General features: G+C 43.7%; 1 protein-coding gene across 2 annotated transcripts in view; it reads left to right on the forward strand.

Moving 5' to 3' along the window:
* Positions 1–11,199: 11,199 nt before the first annotated feature.
* The window catches only part of mapk8ip2 (mitogen-activated protein kinase 8 interacting protein 2), a 44,869-nt gene continuing 30,494 nt past the window's right edge, over positions 11,200–25,574 (forward strand). For both annotated transcript variants that reach the window (XM_055653251.1, XM_055653252.1), the window contains exons 1-2: positions 11,200–11,730; positions 20,235–20,340. In XM_055653251.1, the coding sequence (XP_055509226.1) occupies positions 11,666–11,730; positions 20,235–20,340 (171 nt within the window). In that variant the 5' untranslated portion in view covers positions 11,200–11,665. The remainder of the gene's footprint in view (positions 11,731–20,234; positions 20,341–25,574) is intronic.

Genomic DNA, 25,574 nt, shown 5'->3' on the forward strand with positions numbered 1-25,574 from the left:
CAACATGATGAAAAATTAGCGGCGACCAGAATTAAGCCACTATGGAGAGTAGCAAGAATGTTCGTGCCGTAGGTGGGTTGCCAGGAGGTCCCAGTGGGTTGCCATAGGTCAAAGGTTCTCGTAGGTTGTAGCCGGCGCTGACCGGTGAATTTCATTGGCTCATTGGGGGGAAAAAAACGTAAGCCGTAGTTTTCAGAACCAAGGATAACCGACCGGTAATGTTAATATCCGCTAAGCTTCACATCCGTGTATCTCTGGCTTCTTAAAAGTTGTCCCCCCCCCTCCTCCCCCCTCTCTTCCCCCCCCCCCCCCCCCCCCCCTTTTAAAGGACTAATTACGTGACCCTTCCCGTACACTGTGCTTTCACCATCTTAAGTACAGCACCTACCTTCCTGTTCATCACCGTGTGTGTCTGTGTCACATTGGCTTTGCACCATGTGAATTTCACTCAGACAGCGCTCCCCCTGCTTGCCTTGTCCCCCGCCTGCATAACGGGCTGGTGAAGGAAACGATATGTGTGTGTGTGGTGGCACACTGGTTGGAAAAGTGCTGTGGAAGAAATGTTAGTTGGTGCTGCGGGGTGACTTTTAAACACTGTACAAGCTGTCTTGAGGCTGATAAACATTCTCCTTGCTTGTAAAAATTGGTTTATAGCCCTGTCCCACGGTACGAGTTCATTCCTAGAGTTCTCCCGAGTTTAAAAAAAAAAAAATCAAACTCGTGGTAAGCACCTAGAATGAATGTAGCAGGTACGTCGGCACTCGGGGATGTCTCGTAGCACTAACAGCAGGTACTCGGGAAGACTCGCTAATGGCAGGAAAGCACGGGAAGACTCGTGAAGATTTTTCAACATGATGAAAAATGCCCGCGAGAGCCCCGAGTTCCGACGAGTGGCCATTACCGTAAATCACTTAGTTCGAATCAGGGCAAACACGGGAGAACTCTTGGAATGAACGTACTGTGGGACAGAGGTTTTACTTTTAAACCAACACAACAGAAACCACTGTATTTTAAAACAACTTTGTATGGTTTTTGAACTGTGATAAGTAGTTGTAATTTGCTTTATTTTTCCCAGAACGGAGGTGGAGGGCAGCTCATATTCTATAACCGTGCTGATATGGAGGGACCTAAGCTCTCAGACTATTCCATATATCCCACAGGAAATCCAGTTGAACTCACGGTGGGTAGTCGTATGGTAGATGATGTTTGTGTCCATGGCCCTTCAACTATAGTTGTCTCATTCCTCTCCGCTTCATACCTTTTCCTCTTACTTATTCCACACTAGGCTACACAGTATATATAGACCTTGAAACTTTTCAACATGAGGGCCACATTATATATTTTGCACATTTTTGCGGGTCGTAGGAAAAAATAAAGAAATGTCAGTTTTATAAATTTAATGAACTCAAAAAATAATTTAAGTAAAACAGATGGGAGAAATTCAAAACAAAACTTGTAGCCGCTCACTCACTCACTCACCCACAGGCCGCTGTCGCTGACCTTCACTGTCTTCCTAGGGCCACCGATGCTGCTGCCGCCGACCCGTCTCTACTCCAGCCCCCCATGGGCCTCCACCAGCGACTCCGCCGACCCTCACGTCTCCACTGGCCACCAGCGGGCCAGAGTCGTCACCTAACCAGTTCCAGGCTCGGCATCAGGCCCACGTGGTCTGACTCTGTTTTGTCCTGGTGCTCCTCCCCTCCAACAGGGAACCTCAGGAGTGATGGGTCTTCCACTTTCCAGGTTACCCCGACCACGCACCAGCTAGTTAAAATTCCCCGTTGTTTATTTTGGCTTTTTTTTCCAGAGGTGCCAGTGAGCTCTGGCAGCACTGCACCCCTGGGTATTAGTCACGTACAACTAACAGTAACCTGTCAGCAATTGCACACAAACCCTTATCTTGATAGCCTACGGTAAACGGACGTGTAAGTTCCCGCGCTCACAGAACCCGCTAAATAGCCCGCCGCATGGAACGTGTTAAGAGCTTGCTGCGGGCCGGATAAAATCTTGTGGCGGGCCAGATGTGGCCCGTGGGCCATAGTTTAGAGACCTCTGATCTGGTGTAAAGGAAATGTCTACAACCTAACCAATTTATTTCTGAAAACTAAATTTATGAAGGTTTGATAAGTTTCCTCTGTACACAGAATGGACTACATTGTGAGCATTGTATGCAGTATACTGGCCGCATTTGGAATATTGTGAGCAATTCTGGGCACCATATCTGTGGAAGGATGTGCTGGCTTGGGAGAGGGTCCAGAGGAAGTTTACAAGAATTATCCCAGTATGATGATGAGTGTTTGTCGGCACTGGGCCTGTTCCCGCTGGAGTTAAGAGAATATGGTGGACCTCATTGAAACATACAGAATAGTGAATGGTTTGGATAGAGTGGATGTGGAGAGAATATTTCAACTAATGGGAGAGTCTGGGACTAGAGGTCATAGCCTCAGAATTAAAGGACGTTCTATTAGGAAGGAGATGAGAATTTTCTTTAGTCAGAGGGTGGTAAATCTGTGAAATTCTTTGCCACAGAAGGCTGTGGAGGCCAAGTCAGTGGATATTTTTAAGGCAGACATAGATAGATTCTTGATTAGCACAGGTGTCAGAAGTTATGGGGAGAAGGCAGGAGAATGGGGTTAGGATGGGAGAGATGGATCAGCCATGATTGAATGGCGGAGTAGACTTGATGGGCCGAATGGCCTAATTCTACTCCTATTCCTTATGACCTTATGAACTTTGTTTTATACTGCAGCCTTCCTGATTGCCTGTGTTTGTACACTGCATACGTCCTATCCAGATTGCATAGTAAACTCTAGAGGTGGAACAGTGAAAAGAGGGTACATCTTGGATGATGGGGATGCTTGATGGTTGGTGCTGCATTTATGAGGCAGTGTCCCAAGCAGGGCTCTCACTTATCTTTTTTTCCCTGTTGCCAGCCGGGCAACCTAGGCAGCTTTTTAGGTTGCCAAATGACAGTTTAGGTGGTCATTTAAGACGGCTTGCATGATGCGTGCGATAATGTGCTCGGACGAAGTGTGTAGTTACCAGTCGGAATTATGCTCAATGATGCATTCACATATGATTTCTGCTTCAAATGAAGTCACAAACTAAACATATTCACCAATCAAGACATGATATATACCACAATGATATGCAGCAAAATTATCATACAGTATCTCAACTCTTTACACTTTGCAATTAATGCAATTTCTGTTATTTCTTTCCACTTTCAAACAAAAATGTGGTTATTATTATTCAGCGTATGATGAACCTGTGCCAATAAATCCTGGACCATGGTAACATATATGCTTCACCATGCACACTACAGATTGACGCAAGCATGTTTTCTGTGAAGGACCACAAATTATCATGACATGGCCATAGCAAGGGTCGTTATTGCTATTGGTACATAAACTCTCTCGCTTCGACATCATTTATCCACAACAAAATATACAGATTGCAAGAAAATTTCTAAAGGCATTTTATGATAATAGCTGTTAAAGCTGACTAAAGCTATTAAACCCATCTGACAGGTTAAACATTACATTTGATGACTCTGATGACATTTCTAGCACAGTCGGAGGGTGGGGGTATCAGTACGGGATGGATGGGGGGGATCAGTACAGGATGGATGGGTGGGGGGGGGGGTTCAGTACAGGATGAATAGTGGGTAGTCAGTACAGTGTGGATCGGGGGGTCTGTGCAGGATGAATGGGGGGCTTCACTACAGGATGAATGGGAGGGGATCACTACAGGATGGGGGATCAGTACAGGATGAATGGGAGGATCAGTACAGGATGAATGGGGGGGGATCAGTGCGAGGTGGATAGGGAGATCAGTGTAGGATGAATAGATGGGGGGGATGGTAGATGGGGAGGTGAGCACATGGGGATGTCAGTGAGGACTGAATAGAGGCGGGAATGGTGATCAGTGCGGGATGGAGAAGAGGAGTCCCAGGATAAGGGGGTGTACGAGAGAGAGAGAGGGGAAGGGGCAGAGGAGTTGGGGAGGAAGGAAGGTCAGCGGTCCTCGGCATCGTTGCCCCTGTCTACCGCCAAAGGGTGAGGCAGTTGGGATCTCCTCGCCACCGCCTCCCCTCCGCCACCCAACAGGAAGGTGCGGGGCCGAGCGGTGCAGGTGTTTCTGACGGCGGAAGGGGGCTTCCCCCTTGCTTCCTCCCTCCCGGCCTCGGCGTGCGGGGGGGTTTGTTTTGAAAGCGGTTATCGTCGTTGGCGGAGTGGCACGCAGCAGCCGCTATCAGGGTGGGCGGGGTGCGAGAGGTGGTGGAGCCTCTGCCGCTACTGCTGAGCAGGGCCCGTCATTCGCTCCGACCCTCCGTCACCCCGCACTACAGTCGTCGCTGCCGCCGTCACTTATTCCTTTTCTCCAGAGATGCTCCCTGACCCGCTGAGTTACACCAGTTTTTTGTGTCTATGTTCGGTATAAACCAGTATCTGCAGTGTCAAGCCGGGCGAAATGACACGGCCTTTAGGTTGTCTGGCGGTACTTTAGCTGCCCATTGGCAACTGGGCAACCCAATTTCGAGCCCTGCCAAGTATATGTTTTCAAAGGAAGGGAGTGCTGTGATCGTTACTGACATATCAGAGTCCACCATTCTCTGCAGGCCCTTGTGTTCCTGTGCAATGGAATTGCTGCACCAGGCCATGATGCAATCAGTCAGGATGCTTTCTGCAGTTCCTGTAAAAGCTTGTTCGAGTATTTGTGGACAAACAAAATCTCTTTAAACTTCCAAGAAAGTAATGGTGCGGATGTGCCTTGCTCGTGATTACATCTATGTGCTGGGCCCAGGACATGTCATCTGAGTTGTTGACAAACAGGGATTTAAAACTGCTAACTCTACACCGCTGTAAACTGGCGAATGATCTTCCGACTTTTCCCTTCTGAAGTCAGCAGCTAATTCTTTGGTATATATGGTAGCTGTCATTCCTCATCCAATTCTTTAAACTGTTTTGATGTGTAATTCTATGTACAATGGTGTCTCTGAAGTTTGTAGCACTTTCCCTAAACTGTCGAGCAGGGGGTGCCTGCAGTGAAGGAAAATTACCGAAATAAACAAGATAGCTGCATGTCAAAAAAGACGCACTGGTTTAATTATTGTTTGTTTCTCTGTTTAGAATTTGTTATCTGATGCCCTTGGTGTAAAAGGTTTTGTGAAGAAAGAACGGTGGTTGTATATGGTTGGGCAAACCAGAGTTCATGTGGATTTGGTAGAAGGACTGGGGAGCTTTGTGGAATTGGAGGTGAGACTCTTTGCATTAAAATTAACCAAGAAATGTTTTCCATTGTAGCAATGAACTCTATTGGGTGTAGTATTATTAGGTGAGCACCAAATTGCATTTAAACCAATGAATGAATTATAACTGGCCTTTGCCAGTTGCCTTTATGTGCATTCATGGTAGGAATTGCAAATTTATGTGAACCCTGTCTCATCTACGCCATTCTTATTTATCTGCGTGATAATTGGTTCTGATCAGCCTACTTGGTATAAATCGGGAAACTAGTTGAAACTTGCAGTTCAAAATAGTTTTGTTTACCTGACCTGACATTACCTGATGGCTATACTCCATTATGAGACTAAGACGATCTATTTGTGCTAATGCAAAGGTTATGGTATATTTTGTTTTATTTGTATTTATTTATTAATATTGTTTAATAGGAAGGCATTATGTGTACATTGTGATTTAAAATTATGAATTGTCCTTATAAATGGTCCACACGCCAGGCGGTTAGAATGCTCAGTGTTTTATCTAGTAATCATTTTGAGGCAAGCAGCATGTGAATGGAATTCATTAAGTGATAGACAAATGGATTGTTGGGATTATGTGTAGAACATTTACAAAGAATATTTACATCTGTTGGGTTTATATCTGTGACATGAATCAGTTGGGGTCTGGCCTATCTGGATGGAATTAAGTGAGAATGGTACTGCTCTGTTAGAAATCGCATCTGTCTCACTTCACTATTTTAAAATTGTGAGAATATTGTGTTCATTTTGGCTTTGACTTTATCTCCAAGGTGGTTCTCACTGAAGACCAAAGCCTGGAAGAAGGAGAAGCCATAGCCCAGAAACTGATGGCCGAGCTGAGGATAAAGAAAGAAGACCTTGTGACTGGAGCTTACATGGACTTGATTTTACTAAACAAGTAATGTTCACTGGAAGACTGGGATAATGAAGCAACTGATGCAAACATTAGTCCAAAACCCTGAAGGCATGAAAAGCAGTCAGTGATTGTAGTGAATCGGAGAACAAATTAAAAAACTAATCTCAAACTATTTGGCGACATTAGGGAGCGGCATTGAAGTTTGAATGTACTGTTGTGATACCAAATAATATGACAAAGGTCTTATAGACAATAGGTGCAGGAGTAGGCCATTCGGTCCTTCAAGCCAGCACCACCATTCAATGTGATCACGGTTGTCATCCACAATCCGTATCCCGTTCCTGCCTTCTTCCCATATCCCCTGACTCCGCTATCTTCAAGAGCCCTATCTAGCTCTCTCTTGAAAGTATCCAGAGAACAGGCCTCCACTGCCCTGAGGCAGAGAATTCCACAGGCTCACAACTCGCTATGTGAAAAAGTGTTTCCTCATCTCCGTTCTAAATGGCCTACTCCTTCTTCTTAAACTGTGGCCCCTGGTTCTGGACTCCCCCAACATTGGGAACATGTTTCCTGCCTCTAGCATGTCTACAACCTTAATCTTATATGTTTCAATAAGATTCCCTCTCATCCTTCTAAATTCCAGTATACAAGCCCAACCGCTCCATTCTCTCAGCATTTGACAGTCCCGCCATCCTGGGAATTAACTATGTGAACCTAAGCTGCACTCTCTCAATAGCAAGATTGTCCTTCCTCAAATTTGGAGACCAAAACTGCACACCATACTCCATAGTATGGTCTCACTAGGGCCCTGTACAACTGCAGAAGGACCTCTTTGCTCCTAGACTCGACTCCTCTTGTTATGAAGGCCAACATGCCATTCGCTTTCTTCGTCTTGAATATGATTTCTTGTGGGTATAACAATTGTCACCATTGTGGCCTATGGAGCGATGATAACTCTTGCTGGAAAGCATAATTATGATGCAAAAGTGTAATCTCCACCCTCCCCCACTGACTGAATTAGTGACATCAAACCTACATGACATAAATAATAGCCACTTAGATATGCTGTCTGGAAGGCTATTCGGGTCCTGGGACCATAATCTAAAGTAGATTGTGTATTTTTATTTTGTCTGGACAATCACGTTGCCACAGCTGTTTTTACACACCACAGGAGCTGCAGTTGCACAACACTTGTAAAAGTATTGTCTCTTTTTCTTTTATAGCTTGGCGCCCTCACATCATGCATCATCATAAATAAACCATTTGTGTTTGCTCACAAGTGTCAATTGTGTCAAAATCCGTCATCCAGTGGAGTACAGATATTTAACAAATGGTTAAATAAAAGAAAGTGAAATTGGGAGTCAATGGTTGAGTTTCGTTCAGCTGACTGTTCTAATTTTCATTTACTGTTCTTTCCCCAATCCCTGAATATTCCTTATTTTTGGGAGAACATCTTAATATGTGGTTTTGTTAATGAAGACATTGAGAAATTTTGCTTCACCACACCACAATGCAAATAGTCGACAAATAAATGTCAAGATGTTTCTATCCTTAGTCTCCTTGTGAGAAACATCACAAGAGTCTGACTTCATAAGGCAGACGGTAGGCGGTGCGACTCTGGTCAGCAGCGGCCTCTGCAGCCTGTCCGCGTTTTTATTATTTTTTGTCTGTGTTTTTATGTAGTTTTTGTTATTTTATGTTGGGGTGTGTGTGTGGGGGGGCGGGGGGGGTGGGGGGGAAACTTTTGAGTCTCTCCCTGCACTGGAGACCCGACCTTTTCTCGTCGGGTCTCAGTTGTCGTTGGGGCTGCAACGAGGAGCGGCCTCCAACAGGAAGAAGCCGGGGACTCTGGTGCTACGACTCACCGTCGTGGAGCTGGCCGAGACCGGAGCGGGTGGAGCGGTGGAGGACCGCTGCCGCTGCCGCTGCTGCTGCTGATGCGGAGGCTGCTACTGCGGGTCTGCGGACGGTGGCACCGGGAGCCCGCGGATCCCTGGGGGGGAGACCGCTTTTCGGGGCTCCTGCAACGGCGACTTCTCCCGCCCGAGTTGCGGGGTCGAAGAGCTCCTGGAGCGGGGCCTAACACCACTGCCCCCCCCCCGCGCGGCTTGGAATGGCCGCGGGACTCTGCGAGCGCACACCGGGGGCTCCAACACCAAGACCCGGTGTGCGACCTCGCACCACCCGGCGTGGCTTCAATGGCCGCGGGACAATCGCCATCGCCAGCCGGGGGCTTTGTCTTTGACTCTGACATCGGGGGTGGGGGGGGGGGGGGGGGGGGGGGGGGGAGAGTGCAGTGGAGAGATAAGTTTTTTTGGCCTTCCATCACAGCTATGTGATGGATGTTTATGTAAAATGTAATTATGTTGTGTCTGGGGTCTATTTGTGTGTAATGTATGGCTGCAGAAACGGCATTTCATTTGGACCTCCAGGGGTCCAAATGACAATTAAATAGACTATTGACTAATGGAAAAGCAAAGTACATTCGGACATACTTTCCCCAACCTTTGCCAATTGCAAGTTCCTCCCCCCCCCCCCCCCCCCATATAATTGATAGGAACCATGTTTGTATTGACCTCACTCCCAAGCTATTTGTAGTACCGTCGGTTGTCTGTGAGGCATCTTGCCTGCTTCAATGTCAAAATATATCCGTGAACGATTACATAACATTAAAAGTTCTCTAATGGCATGCTTATTTGAGTAGTCTAGATGACTTGTTACAGTAAATCAAGTATAGGTACTCTTAGGATTGTGATTGGAATAATAAGGATTCTGACCTGAAATGTCACCTATCCATGTTTTCCAGTGATGTCGCCCGACCTGCTTAGTTACTCCAGCACTCTTTGTCCTTTTATGTGAACCAGCTGCTGCAGTTCTTTTTTTTCTATAACAAAGGGTTAATCTGTTGGGTTTGTATTTGTGGTGTGAATTGTTTGCGGTCTGCCCTATCGGGGTGGAATTAAGTGTGAATGCCACTGCTCAGTTAGAAATTGCATCTGCCTCACAAGATGCGGGTTTTTAAAAGTTTGAAGATATTGCATTGATTTTGGTGTTGACTCTATCTCCACGATAGCCGAGTGGAGACCGAAGCCCGGAAGAAAAAGTCCTGAGACGAGTGGGAATAAAGAAAAATGACTTTGACTAGAGCTTACATGGACTTGATTTTCTAACAATTAATGTTCGGTGGGAGGCTGGGATAACGAGGCAACAAATGCAAACATTTGTTTAAGATGCTACAGACATGAACAGCAGTCAGTGATCGCATTGAACAGGAGACCAAGTTCAAGAACTACTCCCAAACTATTTGGCAACGCTAGGGAGCAGCTGGTGTAGCCGAGCTTATTGAAGTTTGATTGAAGTTGTGATGCTAATTAGACAGAAAGGATATTGTGTGGTGGAGTAACACAGCATCCCTGAAGAACTTGGATTTTGAGTCGAGACCATTCTTCAGGCTGAAGTCCCCAGATTAAAAGGAGGAATAAAGAAAATTAATTTGCACTATCAGTTATACCTCTCCTAGCCAAATATATTTCAACAAACCATAACTGCAATTCTTATGTGCATTATTCAAACTGAAGCAGGGTCTTGACCTGAAACATCATCTATCCATGTTCTACAGGGATGCTGCTGGACCTGCTGAATTACTCCAGCACTCTGTCCTTTTGTGTATTAACCAGCATCTGTAGTTCTATGTTTCTACAATGAGACAGAAAGGTGTTGAAACTGATATGTAGCAAATGTGTAACAAATTTAGGTAAGGAGGGTTTAAATTCCCAATGAGCAGCTAGTCATTTACAATATGTTCTGCCATTTTTCCAGCCACAGGATTAAAAGCAGGAATAAAGAAAATTAATTTGCAATCAGTTATACCTCACTTAGCCAAATATATTACAACGGAACATAACGGGAATTCTTAAGTGCAGTATTTGCGTGATTGTACAGTAATACATTTATTTTCTACAGTAAACAGAGGCAAAAGTCTTTACAGTAATAAAGCTGCATGTTTTAAATAATGACTTTGGTATTATTCCTAAACGATGGATGAGGCCGAATTCCCTTTTGCTGCCCCTGTCAAATCTCACTGCCAACAATCGGTGTACTTGCCACTTGTTTTGGGGTTGTATCAACAACCACTTGTTCTCATCCCAATGTCTGTAACTTTTCTATCCATCCTTCATTGTACACTATTAAATTTTGCATTCATTTGTAATCATGAACGTGCTACTTTTTTTCCATTTTAATCGCCTTGGACCGCACCTTTTTGTTTTTAAACCGGCGATTCTCTCCGGCCTGTTACTGATTTTCAGTGCAGACTCCATGTCCACATCCCGTCATAGCTGTTTACGCTAGATTTTCCGGGGGGGGGGGGGGGGGGGCACTGGTATTTGCAAGAAACAGCATTCACCAGAGATTAACACATTAAAAACAATAGTGAAGATTATGTAGTCAATTATAAACACTCGATAATCGGGTGCATCAGACACGCGAGTAGTATCTTTTAAGAGTGAGGTGTCGCAGTAAGATATGTAGTTTATCCCTTCCCATCACCTAAAACCTATCCCTCGTGTCTTTAAAGTTAAGTCTTGACTTAATTCGTAGATACTTGCATTGGGTGTGTGACCGAGGTCGCGGTCTTAGGGGTGGGGAGTGTAAATGATAGAGGAATCCGATGTTGTTGACAGATGCGAACTATTCCTTCAAGATGGTTGTCTGTCAAACCTCTTACCTGCTTCGATGTCAAGCTATGTTCAGGAATGATTGCATAACATTCAAGATGTTACATAAATTCAGGTTCAGTTAAGTAGCCTGGGTGACTTGATACAGTAATTTTTTTGCAAGGTTCGTGGTCGCATTTTTGATTAATTCAGCACCCAGTGGCATCGGACAGCGCTCGCTTCGAATTCTGTCTGAATCAAGTCTCAGTTCAATATAAATCTGAGCGTCGCTATTTGCAAAGTCACGCCGGTGGGGGTTAGGTGTGTGTGTGTGGGTGGGGGGGGGGTTGAAGGGACGGGTGGGGAAAAAAACACAATTTTTTCCTCTTTCCCGTCTTCACGGTGACGTGTTCATCCCCCCTCCCTCCCCTCGTTTTATCTGCAACATCCCTCTGCACAGTCAATGCGAGGAGCTGGATGCAGCAGGAACCGAGCTGGTTTGCAATGCGGTTATGTAAAAGCTAGCTCTGCAACAAAAAAAACCTCCTCCCCACATACTCTGGGGTTTCGACGCAAACCGGTGCCCCAAATGCGAAGGACAGTCAGTCCCAGGACTCGGTGGCGAGGCAGCCGAGTTAGTGACGGCGTCTAGATGTTCCGCAGTGCTGGTCGCTTCCTTGCACATTATATGATATTACTACATCTGGTCCGTTTAGTAATTAAAGTATCGATTTATTGTTCCCACCTTCAAAGCTCCTGATGCACGTGAAGAACGCGGATTGCTATCTGTTTGCGGTGTAAACCTGAACTGGAAGCTTTGATTTTTATTTTTCTCCCTCCCATCAATTGCAAAGCCTCTTGTGTCCTTGGGTTATTTTTTTGAGTCAGAAGATGGCGGATCCCACTGAGATGTTTTCGCTGTCAACCTTCCACTCTCTCTCCCCTCCAGGCTGCAGGTAAGAGTAGATGATATATAGATTATAAACGTAATATATTAACAATTGTAAGATCCTTACCTCTGTTATTTTTGCTACAGTCGTGCAGAAACTGATGCAATTACTTATTAATTATCAACTAAACCCGGCCACAATATGTCATTTAATGATTAGGGCTTTATTTTAATTTAAAAATATATTTTAAGAATTGGGGGGGGGGGAATCGGCTGCGATACAAATTATTTGGTACGTGAATATTCCGAGGATAAAAATACTGCAGGTAATGACTGAAAACGCTAAGTTAAGTCAGCATTGGGCCCAGCAGCCAACCAGTGATATGTATGTGGTTTGCTGGAACACCGGATCGTCGCAGGGTTTGTTGTGGGTGACTGAAATGTTAATGTGATTTGTGTTATTTATTTCCAAGTGGAATTTAAATCACCCTTCCCTCATTACGCACACCCTTCTACATACAAACACATCCTCTCAGCCCTGCATGTGAACACCGAGCCAACTACACACCACTATGTAATCAGCCATTCAGTCATCAATCTATAGATTCAAGATGTACACACCCTATCTGCTTAACAATGCATCCTGATGTAAACACCCTCATACATGCCCATAGACATAACTGTACATCCACTCATCTAATTATACACACCAAGAACAGCTTGAATTATTTTGCACTTTTAATAAGACAAAACACTCCATATAATCTGATTGCACTTTCGATTCAGAGCAGGCAGCAAAATTTGAACCACTGAGATAAGAACAGGCAGTCATAGACTCGAACAAAAAGATTTTAAGGGGCATATTTTAGAGATGTTGGAGGATTCAGGTACTGAAGGGGAAACTTCATAACTACACAAACAATAATGGACTGATAAGTTATGCTGCTAGTGTTAGATGGGTGGGAGGAAACATAGAAACATAGAAACATAGAAATTAGGTGCAGGAGTAGGCCATTCGGCCCTTCGAGCCTGCACCGCCATTCAATATGATCATGGCTGATCATCCAACTCAGTATCCCGTACCTGCCTTCTCTCCATACCCCCTGATCCCCTTAGCCACAAGGGCCACATCTAACTCCCTCTTAAATATAGCAAATATAGCAGGAGGTTCATGTAGGCTGTAAACACCATTATAAGCTTATTGGAATGAGTGGTCTATTTCTTTGTTGTGCAATATACATAATATTCACTTGAACATTATCAAATAAAAATTGGTACACAGCCAAATAAAGAAATATCAGTATGAAGTAACTGCAGATGTTGGTTTAAATCGAAGATGGACACAAAATGCTGGATAACTCAGCGGGACAGGAAGCATCTCTGGAGAGAAGGAATGGGCGATGTTTCGGGTCGAGACCTGAAACCTCACCCATTCATTCTCTCCAGAGATGCTGCCTGTCTCGCTGAGTTATTCCAGCATTTTGTGTGTGTCTTTAAATAAATATCAGGTCTGATTAAAAGATGGATAACGTTTGGAAGAACATCATTTAAAAAGAAAAGAGGTAGGAAGGTGAAGAAGTTGAGGAACATAATTCTGGAGGTGGGAAAAGGAGACGAGGCACAGATTCCTGTGACAGAGTGGTGGAAATGAGATGGCCAAGAGGCCATAATTGGAAGAGCTTTGAATTCCCAGAGGATTGTAGGAGAAGATTACAGAGTAAGGAAGGGGCAACATCATGAAAGGATTTCAAAACCAATGATGCAATGATGTAACATATAACAATGGAATAATTCAATTTTAAGGTAGTACAGATATTAACAGGTTTCAAGAGTGGATTTAGAAAATAGTCTTCATGATGGAGATGGGTTGAGGTCAGAAGCTTGGGATTTTGTAAGGTCTGTTAAGGGTTTCAAGTAATTTCAAGAAAGAGTGATAAAGTCAGTGGCTAGAGGAAGAATTTGTGATTGGAATCAAAGACCATGGGATCAGGCGTAAATGAATGACATTTTTGCGAAAGCAATGGTGGAGATTGGATAAGCAGCAGAGAGATTGATAGAAGAGGTAGCAAGGTAGATCTGAGGGTTTTCAGATGATGTTGCCAGGGGCAGCATGTAGATGAGCAGGGCCAAGGCTGGACATCTGGGACTGTGCGGAGGTATTGGAGAAAGACCAAGAAGAGAAGTCATCTCAGAAGTTTTTTATTGATGGAACCAGGAGAAGAAATGGGTAACGTTTCGGGTCGAGACGCTTATACTTCCCAATTCAGGCAACCTCTCGGTGAACTTTTTCTGTAACCCTCTTCAAAGCTTCCACACCCTTCCAGTAATGTGATGACCAGAACTCTGCTCAATGTTCTAAATGTGGCTTAATCAGTGTTTTATACAGCTGCAACATGACTTGCCACCTTTATACTCAATGCCACAAATGCAAATACACTGTATGCATTCTGTACAAACAAATATCAACAACTAGAACAGTGCAGCACAAAGCAGGCCCTTCGGCACACAATGTAGGTGCTGCACATGATATCAAATGCAACTCTTATCTACCTGCACGTAATCCATATCCCTCGTTTCCCTGCATATCCATCTGTTTATCCAAAAGTCTCATAAATGCCACTATCATATGTTCCCCTACCACCAACCCAGGCAGTGTGGTCCACGAACTTCACACCCTCTGTTTAAAATAAATTTGCCTTGCACATCCCCTTGAAACTTTGCTCCTATCAAGTTAAAGCTACGCCCTCAAGTATTTGATTTTTTTCATCCTGTGAAAAATGTTCTGACTGCCTATCCTATCTATGCCTCTCATAATTTATATATATTATTAGTTCTCCCCACAACCTCTGGTGTTCCAGAGAAAACAATCCAAGTCTGTCCAACCTCCCCTTGTAGCTAATACCCCTTAATCCAGGAATCATTCTAGTAAACTGCCTCTGCACCCTTTTCAAAGCCTACATATCCCTGCTCTTCGATGAACTAGTTCTTGGTCTAGTCTGTACCCTGTATGTGATGTTATGAAATAGCCCTGTGACTCTTGAAGCTTTAAACCTAAGTGAAATATAAAGCCACAGTATCAAGCGAGGGTTCTTCTTCGATCCAAATGGAAGGATCAAAATTAATGAGGCCTCCCATTAATGAAACCTGTCATTTGCATATAATAGCAGAAAAGCAAGATGATGCAATGTGTTTACTAGAATATCTGCTCAGATCAAGTGCAGCAGGTTTGATTGTTTTTTGTGCCTCCACTATTTTCAGTCCCAAAGGCTCTATTTCCCAAAGGGAAATCATGCTTGACTAATCTTCTGGAATTTTTTGAGGATGTGACAAGTAAAATGGATGAAGGGGAGCCAGTGGATGTAGTGTATCTAGACTTTCAGAAAGCCTTTGATAAGGTCCCGCACGGGAGACTGGTAACTAAAATTAGAGCACATGGTATTGGGGGTAGGGTGTTGACATGGATAGAAAATTGGTTGGCAGACGGGAAGTAAAGAGTAGGAGTGAACGGGTCCTTTTCAGAATGGCAGGCAGTGGTGAGTGGAGTGCTGCAAGGCTCGGTGTTGAGGCAGCAACTGTTTACCATATATATTAATGATTTGGAAGAGGGAATTAGGAGCAACACTAGCAAGTTTGTGGATAACATAAAGCTGGGTGGCAGTGTGAACTGTGAAAAGGATGTTAGGGTGACCTGGACAGGTTGAGTGAGTGGTCAGATGCGTGGCAGATGCAGTATAATATAAATAAATGTGAGGTTATCCACTTTGGCGGCAAAAACAAGAGGGCAGATTATTATCTCAATGGGGTTAGGTTAGGTAAGGGGGAGGTACAGCGAGACCTGGGTGTCCCTGTACACCAGTCATTGAAAGTTGGCGTGCAGGTACAGCAGGCAGTGAAGAAAGCCAATGGAATGTTGGCCTTCATAAGAAGAGGATTTCAGTATAGGAGTAAAGAGGTTCTTCTGCAGTTGTATAGGGCTCTGTAAGACCACATCTGGAGTATTGTGTACAGTTTTGGTCTCCTAATTTGAGGAAGGACATCCTTGTGATTGAGGCAGTGCAGCATAGGTTCACGAGATTGATCCCTGGGATGGCAGGACTGTCATATGAGGAAAGATTGAAAAGACTAGGCTTGTATTCACAGGAGTTTAGAAGGATGAGGGGGAATATTATAGAAACGTATAACATTATAAAAGGACTATACAAGCTAGATGCAGGAAAAATGTTCCCAATGTTGGGTGAGTCCAGAACCATGGGCCACAGTCTTAGAATAAACGGGAGGCCATTTAAGACTGAGGTGATAAAAAACCTTTTCACCCAGAGAGTTGTGAATTTGTGGAATTCTCTGCCACAGAGGGTAGTGGAGGCCAAATCACTCGATGGATTTAAGAGAGAGTTAGATAGAGCTCTAGGGTTTAGTGGAATCAAGGGATATGGGGAGAAGGCAGGCACGGGTTATAGATTTGGGACGATCAGCCATGATCACAATAAATGGCGGTGCTGGCTCGAAGGGCCGAATGGCCTCCTCCTGCACCTATTTTCTATGTTTCTATGTATTGTTACTGCTGATTCCCTGGACAAGGGCCGCTGTCATACACCTTGGGAAAGCAATTTTGTGTGTGTGCACCTTGACAGTATGTCTCACCTGAATATTAGAAGTTGGGTGGGCATGCAGTTGAATGGCTCCCTAACTGAAGGAAGTGAGGGTGTAAAAGCTTGGTGAAATAAAAAAGATCCCAGGGTGATCCTGCACACAAACTGATTTAAGCCCATGTTGATTTTATCCTTTCTCACACCACTAAATGTGCTCCTACAGTCTCGTCCCCTATACACTGTTGAATCTCCCCCAGTTTATTTTCTCCCCCCTGTTTACTGCTCAGATCCTTTCATATTCCATTCAGACCATGATTCTAATTTTCACATTGATCTTTTAATATTCCGTCTAATTTAATCATGCTCAGGCTCTTTAATATTTAACCAAATATCCTGGTCTCATTCCTTTTGTAAGTCATCTAGTCTAATTACAGCAGAATATGAGGCAAATTGATGCAAACTATCTTCATGCATGATCATCGAAAACCCCAGCATTATTTTGGTAACTGTATTACATAGAACATTGAACGGTACAACACAGGATCAAGCCCGTCAGTACTGACCATGATTCCAAATTAAATTAATCCCATCTACCTGCACGCGGTGCATATCCCTCCATCCCAGCATGTTCATGTGCCTGTCTAAATGCTTGCTAAATGTCACTATTGCATCTGTGTCCACCATCCGCCTGGCTACACATTCCAGGCATCTACCACTCTCTGTGTATAAACAAACATTGGCCTTGCGCAAAACCTTTCAACTTTCTCTTTTGTCAGAGGGTGGTGAATCTGTGTAATTCTTAGCCACAGAAGGCTGTGGAGGCCAAGTCAGTGGATATTTTTAAGGCAGAGATAGATATATTCTTGATTAGTACGGGTGTCAGAGGTTATGGGGAGAAGGCAGGAGAATGGGGTTAAGAGGGAGAGATAGATCAGTTATGATTGAATGGCGGAATCGACTTGATGGGCCGATTGTCGGAATTCTGCTCCTATCACTTATGATTTTATGACCCTTCTCACCTTTAGGCCATGCCGAGACATTTCAGCCCTGGGTACAGACCTGACTATCTATCCTATGTATGCCTCTCATTTTGCAGAGTTCTGTCTCCGCTCTCCTCAGGCTGATGCTCCAAAGAAAACTATCCAAGTTTGACAACCATTCCTTATACTCTCCAATACAGGCTAAATCCCAGTGAATATCTTTTACACCATCTCTGAAGTCACCACATCCTTCCTGCAATGGAGTGACCAGAACTGCACAAGTTACCTCAAATGCAGCCCAACCAAAGTTTGATACAGCTCCAACATGATTTCCTGATTTATAGTCAATGCTCTGACAATGAAGCCAAGCATGCCATACACCTTCTTTACCACTCTTATCTACTTGTGTTGCCATTCCAGAGAGCTATGGACTTGTACTCCAGGATTTCTCCATGTGCAACAATACTCCTAAAAACCTCGCTATTTACTGTTTTCTTTCCTCTTACCTTTGACCTCCCAAGGTGTCACACCTCACACTTGTCTGGATTAAATTTCAAGTGCCATTTCTCCACCCACATCTACAATGGCGCAGGGGCGGTACAGTGGCGCAGTGATAGAGTTGCTGCCGACAGCGCCAGAAACCCGGGTTCGATCCTGACTACGGGTGCTATCTGAATGGAGTTTGTACGTTCTCCCTGTGACCGTGTGGGTTTTCTCTGGGTGCTCCGGTTTCCTCCCACACTCCAAAGACATACAGGTTTGTAGGTTAATTGGCTTTGGTAAAATTGCAATATGTCCCCACTGTGAAGGATAGTGCTAGTGTACGGGTGTTTGCTAGTCAGCGCAGACTCGGTGGGCCGAAAGGCCTGTTTTCACGCTGTATCTCTAAAGTAAAGTCTAAAGTCTATAACTGTTTAATATCCCATTGTTTCCTTTAACAAACCTGATCATCGACAACTCCACTAATTTTTGTTCCACTCCAACCATACTAATCAGCTCATCTACATTTTCATTCCAGTCATTTATATCATAAACAACAGGAGTCCCTGTACTGACCCCCATGGAATACCACTGGTCATAGTCCTGTCAACTTTTTCCAAACCAGGTTTGAATCCAATCCACCAACTCACTTTGGAGCCCACTCATCTTAATCTTCTGGATTAGCCTACCATGGAGGACCTTGTCAAATGCCTTACAAATGTGCATGTTAGTGACATCCACTGACCTGTCCTTAGCAATCATCTTTGTCACTTCCTTAAACAGTGCCTTGGTCAAATTCAGTCTTAACTCCTCATTTGCATTTGTAGAACAACAACCACAGCGAGAGGTTGCTGTTCTACAAAGAGCGTTGGCTCTCTGGCGGAGTTATCCCATGATTTTTCTATTTAATGCCTGTTTTAAAGGTATATATTGTGTATGCTATTTTATTGTCTCAAAAACTTACCTGGCTGCCTTTGTCTAGGTACAAAAAACTAAGAATTTCATTTACCTTTTTATAGCCTTTCTCTGTGCTTCAGAATAACTCCTGCCCCCTCATCGACAGGCAGCATCAGCCCCTGACCAAAACCCTTAGTGAGGCCAGAAACGGTGCAATTGTGTATCACTCAGACTTCCCCATCTGCCTCAGTCCCAGTCTGACTGCAGTATGCTGTGTAACTCGGTACATGTGTATCCTCATTCTAAACCAACTGGTGATGAGGCTTGAGTTGCTGGAAGAGGAGCCAGAGGAAGTGATGACCTATCTTTTTCTCTCTTCTCCGATATGCCTTTTGAAGTTAGTACACAAAAACTGGTTTCAGTATGTGCAGGTTGTGCTTAATCAAACACATAGCAGTTGTGGCTATTTCCTTCACAACCAGAAATTGAGAGTGCCCTACTGTGCATATGGTAAAGTGCAATCTGTTCAACAATTACCTGATCGATGTCTATTACACTCTTCCACAGAAGGTAGCAACCTTTTGTGTTGAATCTGATAGAGTTGCAGTTCTCTTTGATTTTCAAAAGAAGGAATAAATTACTCTTAGAGGATTTGGCCAGGAGAAATGTCTTGTGCGTCTGAAATGTTAATATGCACAAATAGTGGTCCTGTGTGTAGGTGAGAGACATAATTTGTACCAATTGGACATTTTCATACAGAAGAGTTTGTAATACGGGGGACGTTGGCTTTGACAGGTTGTGTTGAATCGAAGTGCACCATTAACCTCTGATTTCTGCTGGCCTTTATGATAGCCAAGCCCCGGCAACACTCTTCTCCCATCATTTGTGGTTGTGGCAATTAAAGGGATGCTCCTCCAGTGTGGTGTTGCAGTTGCAAGAAACGTTCTCCAGCACTGTAGATCTAGGGAGTATGCAGTGACAGTCATTGTTGGGTAGATACCAATGTGTGTAAGGTTTGTACTCGCTAGAATTTAGAAGATTGAGGGGGGGATCTTATAGAAACTTACAAAATTCTTAAGGGGTTGGACAGGCTAGATGCAGGAAGATTGTTCCCGATGTTGGGGAAGTCCAGAACCAGGGGTCCTAGTTTAAGGATAAGGGGGAAATCTTTTAGGACCGAGATGAGGAAAACTTTTTTCACACAGAGAGTGGTGAATCTCTGGAATTCTCTGCCGCAGAAGGTAGTTGAGGCCAGTTCATTGGCTATATTTAAGAGGGAGTTGGATGTGGCCCTTGTGGCTAAAGGGATCAGGGGGTATGGAGAGAAGGCAGGAACAGGATACCGAGTTGGATGATCAGCCATGATCATATTTGATGGCGGTGCAGGCTCGAAGGGCCGAATGCCCTATTCCTGCACCTATTTTCTATGTTTCTATGTAAGATGTGAGTGTTGTACATCAGTATTGGAGTAAAGTGTATGAGTTAAGTTGTGTTTGAGTTGTATTGAACTGAAGTATCAACCGTTTCTCTGTCCACTTGTGCTGCCAGAACCACTGAGTAAATGTAACTTTATTTTTAATTTCATGCGTTCTTTAATGTTATTGTTATGGTTCTCTTCTTAATAGACCTGCTCACGATATCAGCCTGGAGGAGTTTGACGATGAGGATTTGTCTGAGATTACTGATGATTGTGGAATTGGGCTGAATTATGACTCTGACCCCTATGAGAAGGTAAGGGCCCTGTACTCATCAGCAACATTCTAAAGACACTTTCCAATTTCAAATGCCAAATTACACTTGCGGTTGATTAAATTTTCTCCACACAAGGGTAGGAACCAGTTAACACTGCACTGGTTGGTGCTGTTCAAAAGATTTTCTATATAACTAGCTGAGTAGATAAATGTAAGTTACAAAAGCTAGAGATTGCCAAATGCATAGGGCGGGCACACTGATATCAAAATGTTGCTTTGGGTATAATGAATGTTTGATGGTGAAACATTGTATGAAATAGTGGATATTTTAAGAACCTTTTTACCAGTGAGAACAATTCTCAGAATCGCTGTACATGGCAGGCAGCAACTTAAAAGTTTAAAATGACCTTGCTTGTATTTTCAATGGAAATATTAATACAGGCATTGGATTCAGTTATAAGTGCTGGCATTTGGCATCAAATCAATCAGAGAAACAGAATGAAACTGAAATACTCCTAAACTTGCAATGTTGCAGATGTACCAGGTGCTCTTGGAGATTTGATTTGAGCTGCTTTCTAAAGGTTAATTCTGTTTTCCTTTTTACATTATTTGGACATGAATGGAAAAAAAATCTTAGTTTTTAGTCAACATTACAAGATTGTGGCAAGGGGAATTAAATGACACAATTCTCAACCTTCTATACATCTCTAACACTCTCCCACTGCCTTAATGGTTTTGTTTGAAGTCTGCTGAACTGGGAAATTATTGGCACTGTGTTAGAAAGATAGCCTTTTATTGTCATTCAGACCGAAGTCTGAACGAAATTGCAGCAGTCATACATATAATACCATACAATAAAACAACATTAAACACACATTAACATCCACCACAGTGAGTCCACCCAGCATCTCCTCACTGTGATGGAGGCAAAAGTCTTAGGTCGCAGTCTCTTCCCTCCTCTTCTCCCTCTGCGCTGGGGTGTTAAGATATAGGTTAAGATAAACTAGAACCAGAAAGGAAATAATCATCAGTGTCTGAAAACCTGTGCACCCATCAGGAATGCCTGGATCAATGTTGAATGTGGGAGGGTGTATGGCAAAATAGAAATGGGTTGTTCCTCTGACCAGTTCCCAGCAAATCATCAAATATCTCCATAAACTGATCCATTTCATCAGCACTTGCTCCATGGCCTTCAATGCATTAACTTCATGCTTTTAATTATTGTGAGCGAATCTGCCTCCAGCACCCACTCAGAAAGTGTGTTCCAGATTCCAACTGGTTCCTGGGGAAAATGTTTCTCCCCCAGATCCTCTCTAAGACTCATGTTCTTTACCTAAACCTATGCGCTCTAGTTTTAGATACCTCTGTTATTAGGAAGGAATTCCTGCTATCTACCCTATTAATGCTCCTCATAATGTTGGTCATTTCTATCAGGCTCCCCATCTGCCTCCTTCGCACCAGGGAGAAATTCTAGTCTATCCCGTCTCTCCTCATAACTGAAACATCCAGTCATAATCCCAGGAATCTCTTTTACACTCTCTTCATTGCAATCACATTATTCCTACAGTGTGTTGATTAGAATTGTGCACAGTACTCCAGCTGTGTGTACTCAACACTCCGGTCACTAAACATTTCTCCATCAAATAAAAAATCCCCACATTTTTTACAGTGCGGTTCAGATATAAAAATCCTTCCGCACTACCCTATCAAACACAACCAGCTCAGATAAATCATAGGTTCTTTATAGCTTTAACCCACCCCTCCCTATACTGAGACATCATGTGCTTCCTCTGTTGTCAGATTAAGGCTGCCACTAATCATTTTTCAGAATCCTTTTTGGTCAGCAGCCACAAATCATTTGGTGAAGCCAATGGAACTAAATTTCAGAAGTGGAGTATAAAGGACCAATATGTATTTCTTCCTTGATGTCTCATCCAAGTGACGTACAGTACAACACTTTTCACTGGGGGCATTGAGCTGGATCAAGTACTGGTCCTTCTCCCAAAAATACCCGGTCTTAAAACTATATAATTTCTTGAAATGCTGTTGATTACACTTATCCAGGAGAATTTCTGCTTCATAAAACATTGATGTATCAATAGCTCAGTGCAAAATGACATAGCCCCCAGTTCAATTCCCAGTATTAGTATTCCTTTCCCAGATGGCAGAGTCCCTGTGCCTGTTCCCAATTAACAGTAATCCAGTCACCTGAGTTGTCCAGTCTCCTGTTGCATTCGCATTCTCAGTGACCCTGCTCCCTGTTCCATTGCCCAGTTGATGGTGGCCTAGCACCAAACAGAAATTCCCAGCCATCAATGGTACAGGTTCATTGTGACAGTGATCCAGGCTGCAATCCCAGATAGCTGGTACACAAAAATGCTGGAGAAACTCAGCGGGTGCAGCAGCATCTATGGAGTGAAGGAAATGGGCGACGTTTCGGGTCGAAACCCTTCTTCAGACTTGATCAGCTGAAGAAGGGTTTCAGCCCGAAACGTCGCCCATTTCCTTCGCTCCATAGATGCTGCTGCACCCGCTGAGTTTCTCCAGCATTTTTGTGTACCTTCGATCTTCCAGCATCTGCAGTTCCTTCTTGAACACATCCCAGATAGCTGATTGGCCTTAAGCTATTGCGAGTCAGAAACATATCATTTTACCAGGGTAATCGCCAAAGGAAACTATTTGTCACAGTAATTTCAGAACAGCTATAATTTGCATCAATTACATGAATTACAAGCTCATTTTTCTGTCAAATATTGCCCTACCAGTCTGCTTGAAATATATGCAGCAGTACAGTGCAAAAGCAACAGTGAAATGGACATCGGTGCAAATGCAGAAAGTTTTTACTGCTTAACTAAACATGATTACCAATTTTAACAGCACATGTTGTCATTGATATGGTAAATTGATAAAGTGGTATTACTTTTCACAGCCATTAGATATATCTTAGTACTTCATTGAGCCACATGTCCGAGAAGGATTAGGAGCTGTGCACTGGGTCTGTCAGCAGTTTTTGAGAAATGTGAATCATCCACTTGAGCACTATCTTTGTGTCACACCGACTGGGCTGAACAGCAGTCTCTCTCTCGCCTCCTTTGTACATGACGAAAATAAATTAAATTAGAATTAAACATGTGGCAAAGTAGAATCCTCACCACTGACGGAAACTGTCCTGTCTGGTTCAGTGTTTGGTCGGGGCTGATAAAGCTGTCAACAGCCTATCTCTGTGGCTCTCACTCTCAGCCTCTTCACTCACCCCCACTCTCAGCATGCCCATTACCCAGGCAATAAGCAGATTGACTGAATTATTCATGGCCTGCACGGCTCATTAGTGAAACAAGAGCAGTCCCCCCCCCCCCCCCCCCCCCTGGAGCTGGAGCTCTGGGCTGAGAATATTGAGTTTCGTCAGCAGTGCTGATTCAGCTCATTGATTTATTCAGGGTCATCAAAAAACAAAATCAAAGATTCCAAGCATTTTCTTCTTGTTTAAAGGGACTGGATTCTTTGAATCTGTCAAGCAAAGATTTTAATCCACCACAATAATCCCACAGATCTGAGGGTTCCAGGTGATTTAAAGACCCCCCCTCCCCATGCTTCTCTCTCACAGAGCCAAGGTGGGTCTGCACTCAGGAAGATGAGGTCGGGGAATGCAAGATTAGTTTAAGAAGGAACTGCAGATGCTGGAAAATCGAAGGTACACAAAAATGCTGGAGAATCTCAGCGGGTGCAGCAGCATCTATGGAGCGAAGGAAATAGGCAACGTTTCGGGCCGAAACCCTTCTTCAGACTGATGGAGGGTGGCGGGGAGAAGAAAGGAAAAAGGGAGGGGGAGGAGCCCGAGGGCTGGGGAAGGGGAGGAGACATCGGATCCCGAGTAGGATCGGATGCTGATGCAATAGATATTATTTTATATCAATATAAAGTCTTGGGTATGTTCAAGTAAGGAAAATAAATTTTGAAGGAATCCACTAAGGTTTTAAGAGGTCTAAAATAATTGAACAGGGCATGCACGATGAGAGAGAAAAGTAGCAAATGATCCAAGAGAGGGAAGTTATCATAGGTTTAGCAGGAGATCATGTGAAATGACAGCCAGTAGGAAGGAGTTGCAGTGAAACATAGAAATTAGGTGCAGGAGTAGGCTATTCGGCCCTTAGAGCCTGCACCGCCATTCAATATGATCATGGCTGATCATCCAACTCAGTATCCCGTACCTGCCTTCTCTCCATACCCTCTGATCCCCTTAGCCACAGTATCGATTATAGGAGAGGCTGGGAGGTAGAAGGAAGAAGGTAGAAGGAAGAATTCATAATGTAAGGGTAAAATTAATGTAACCAGATTGTGAAGAAGTTGTTCATCTTGATGGCCTTGGTCTGATCATTAAAATTACTCCTAATTTGTAACCCATCCCTGAGAATTTAAGTGACATTGATGTGTTATGCCATCTCATTTCATTTCCATTGATGCATCTGGCTAAATACCCATCATCTGTTTGGTGGGAGGCTGTTCTGTGTAGAAATATTTCCACACCATCACAGCTTCACCAGGAAACCTATGGGCTCCAATCATCAACCCATTGCCTTTGCTTCAGAAAATTGATTTCCATTAACCAGCAGTAAAATGTTTTTTGCTGCATCAGGAGATTGTAGATTAGCTTAAAGTAGCAGTCGCTTGTCAAAGATCCCATCAACGCATTTGGCAATCTGCCTATGTGGTGCATTCCTTGTGGCTGTTTCTTCTCCAGTCTCCGTTTCACTGTCCTAGTCTGCACTCTGCACCAACTCATCTGCAGCATTGCTGCATCCCTTCCTTTACTAAATCACATTATTTGACCTTCTCAGCCAAGCCATCTCCAAAAATAGCGTGGTTACAATGTTTAGATTCCCCTATAACCATTTCCAACCCACTTTCTGCTTGAAAAATCTTTCGGAATTTTTGTCTCAATATGCTTTCTCCAACATATTACAACCATATCCTTATTAGAATGAAAGTAATTTCAAGCATAGAAGAGCATTTGCCCTATCATGTTCAGGGAAGCCAAAAAGGGGCATTCTGTCATAGTCTGTAACATTGTGGGTTAGATGACATCAATTATTTTCCTGGTACATGAAACGTTCTTTGGGTTTCTGCATCCACTGCTCTTTCAGACAGTTGATTTCGGCCTTTGACATTTGTCTGGTAAATAGGTTTTGCTCCGCTCCTCTCCTTCGACGTCACTTACATCTGTTCACTGAGTATTGGCCACTGGTAACAAAGCCTGTCAATTATTTTCTCCCTTTA

Source organism: Leucoraja erinacea, chromosome 22, assembly GCF_028641065.1.
Source record: "Leucoraja erinacea ecotype New England chromosome 22, Leri_hhj_1, whole genome shotgun sequence".
NCBI classification, from domain to species: Eukaryota; Metazoa; Chordata; class Chondrichthyes; order Rajiformes; family Rajidae; genus Leucoraja; species Leucoraja erinaceus.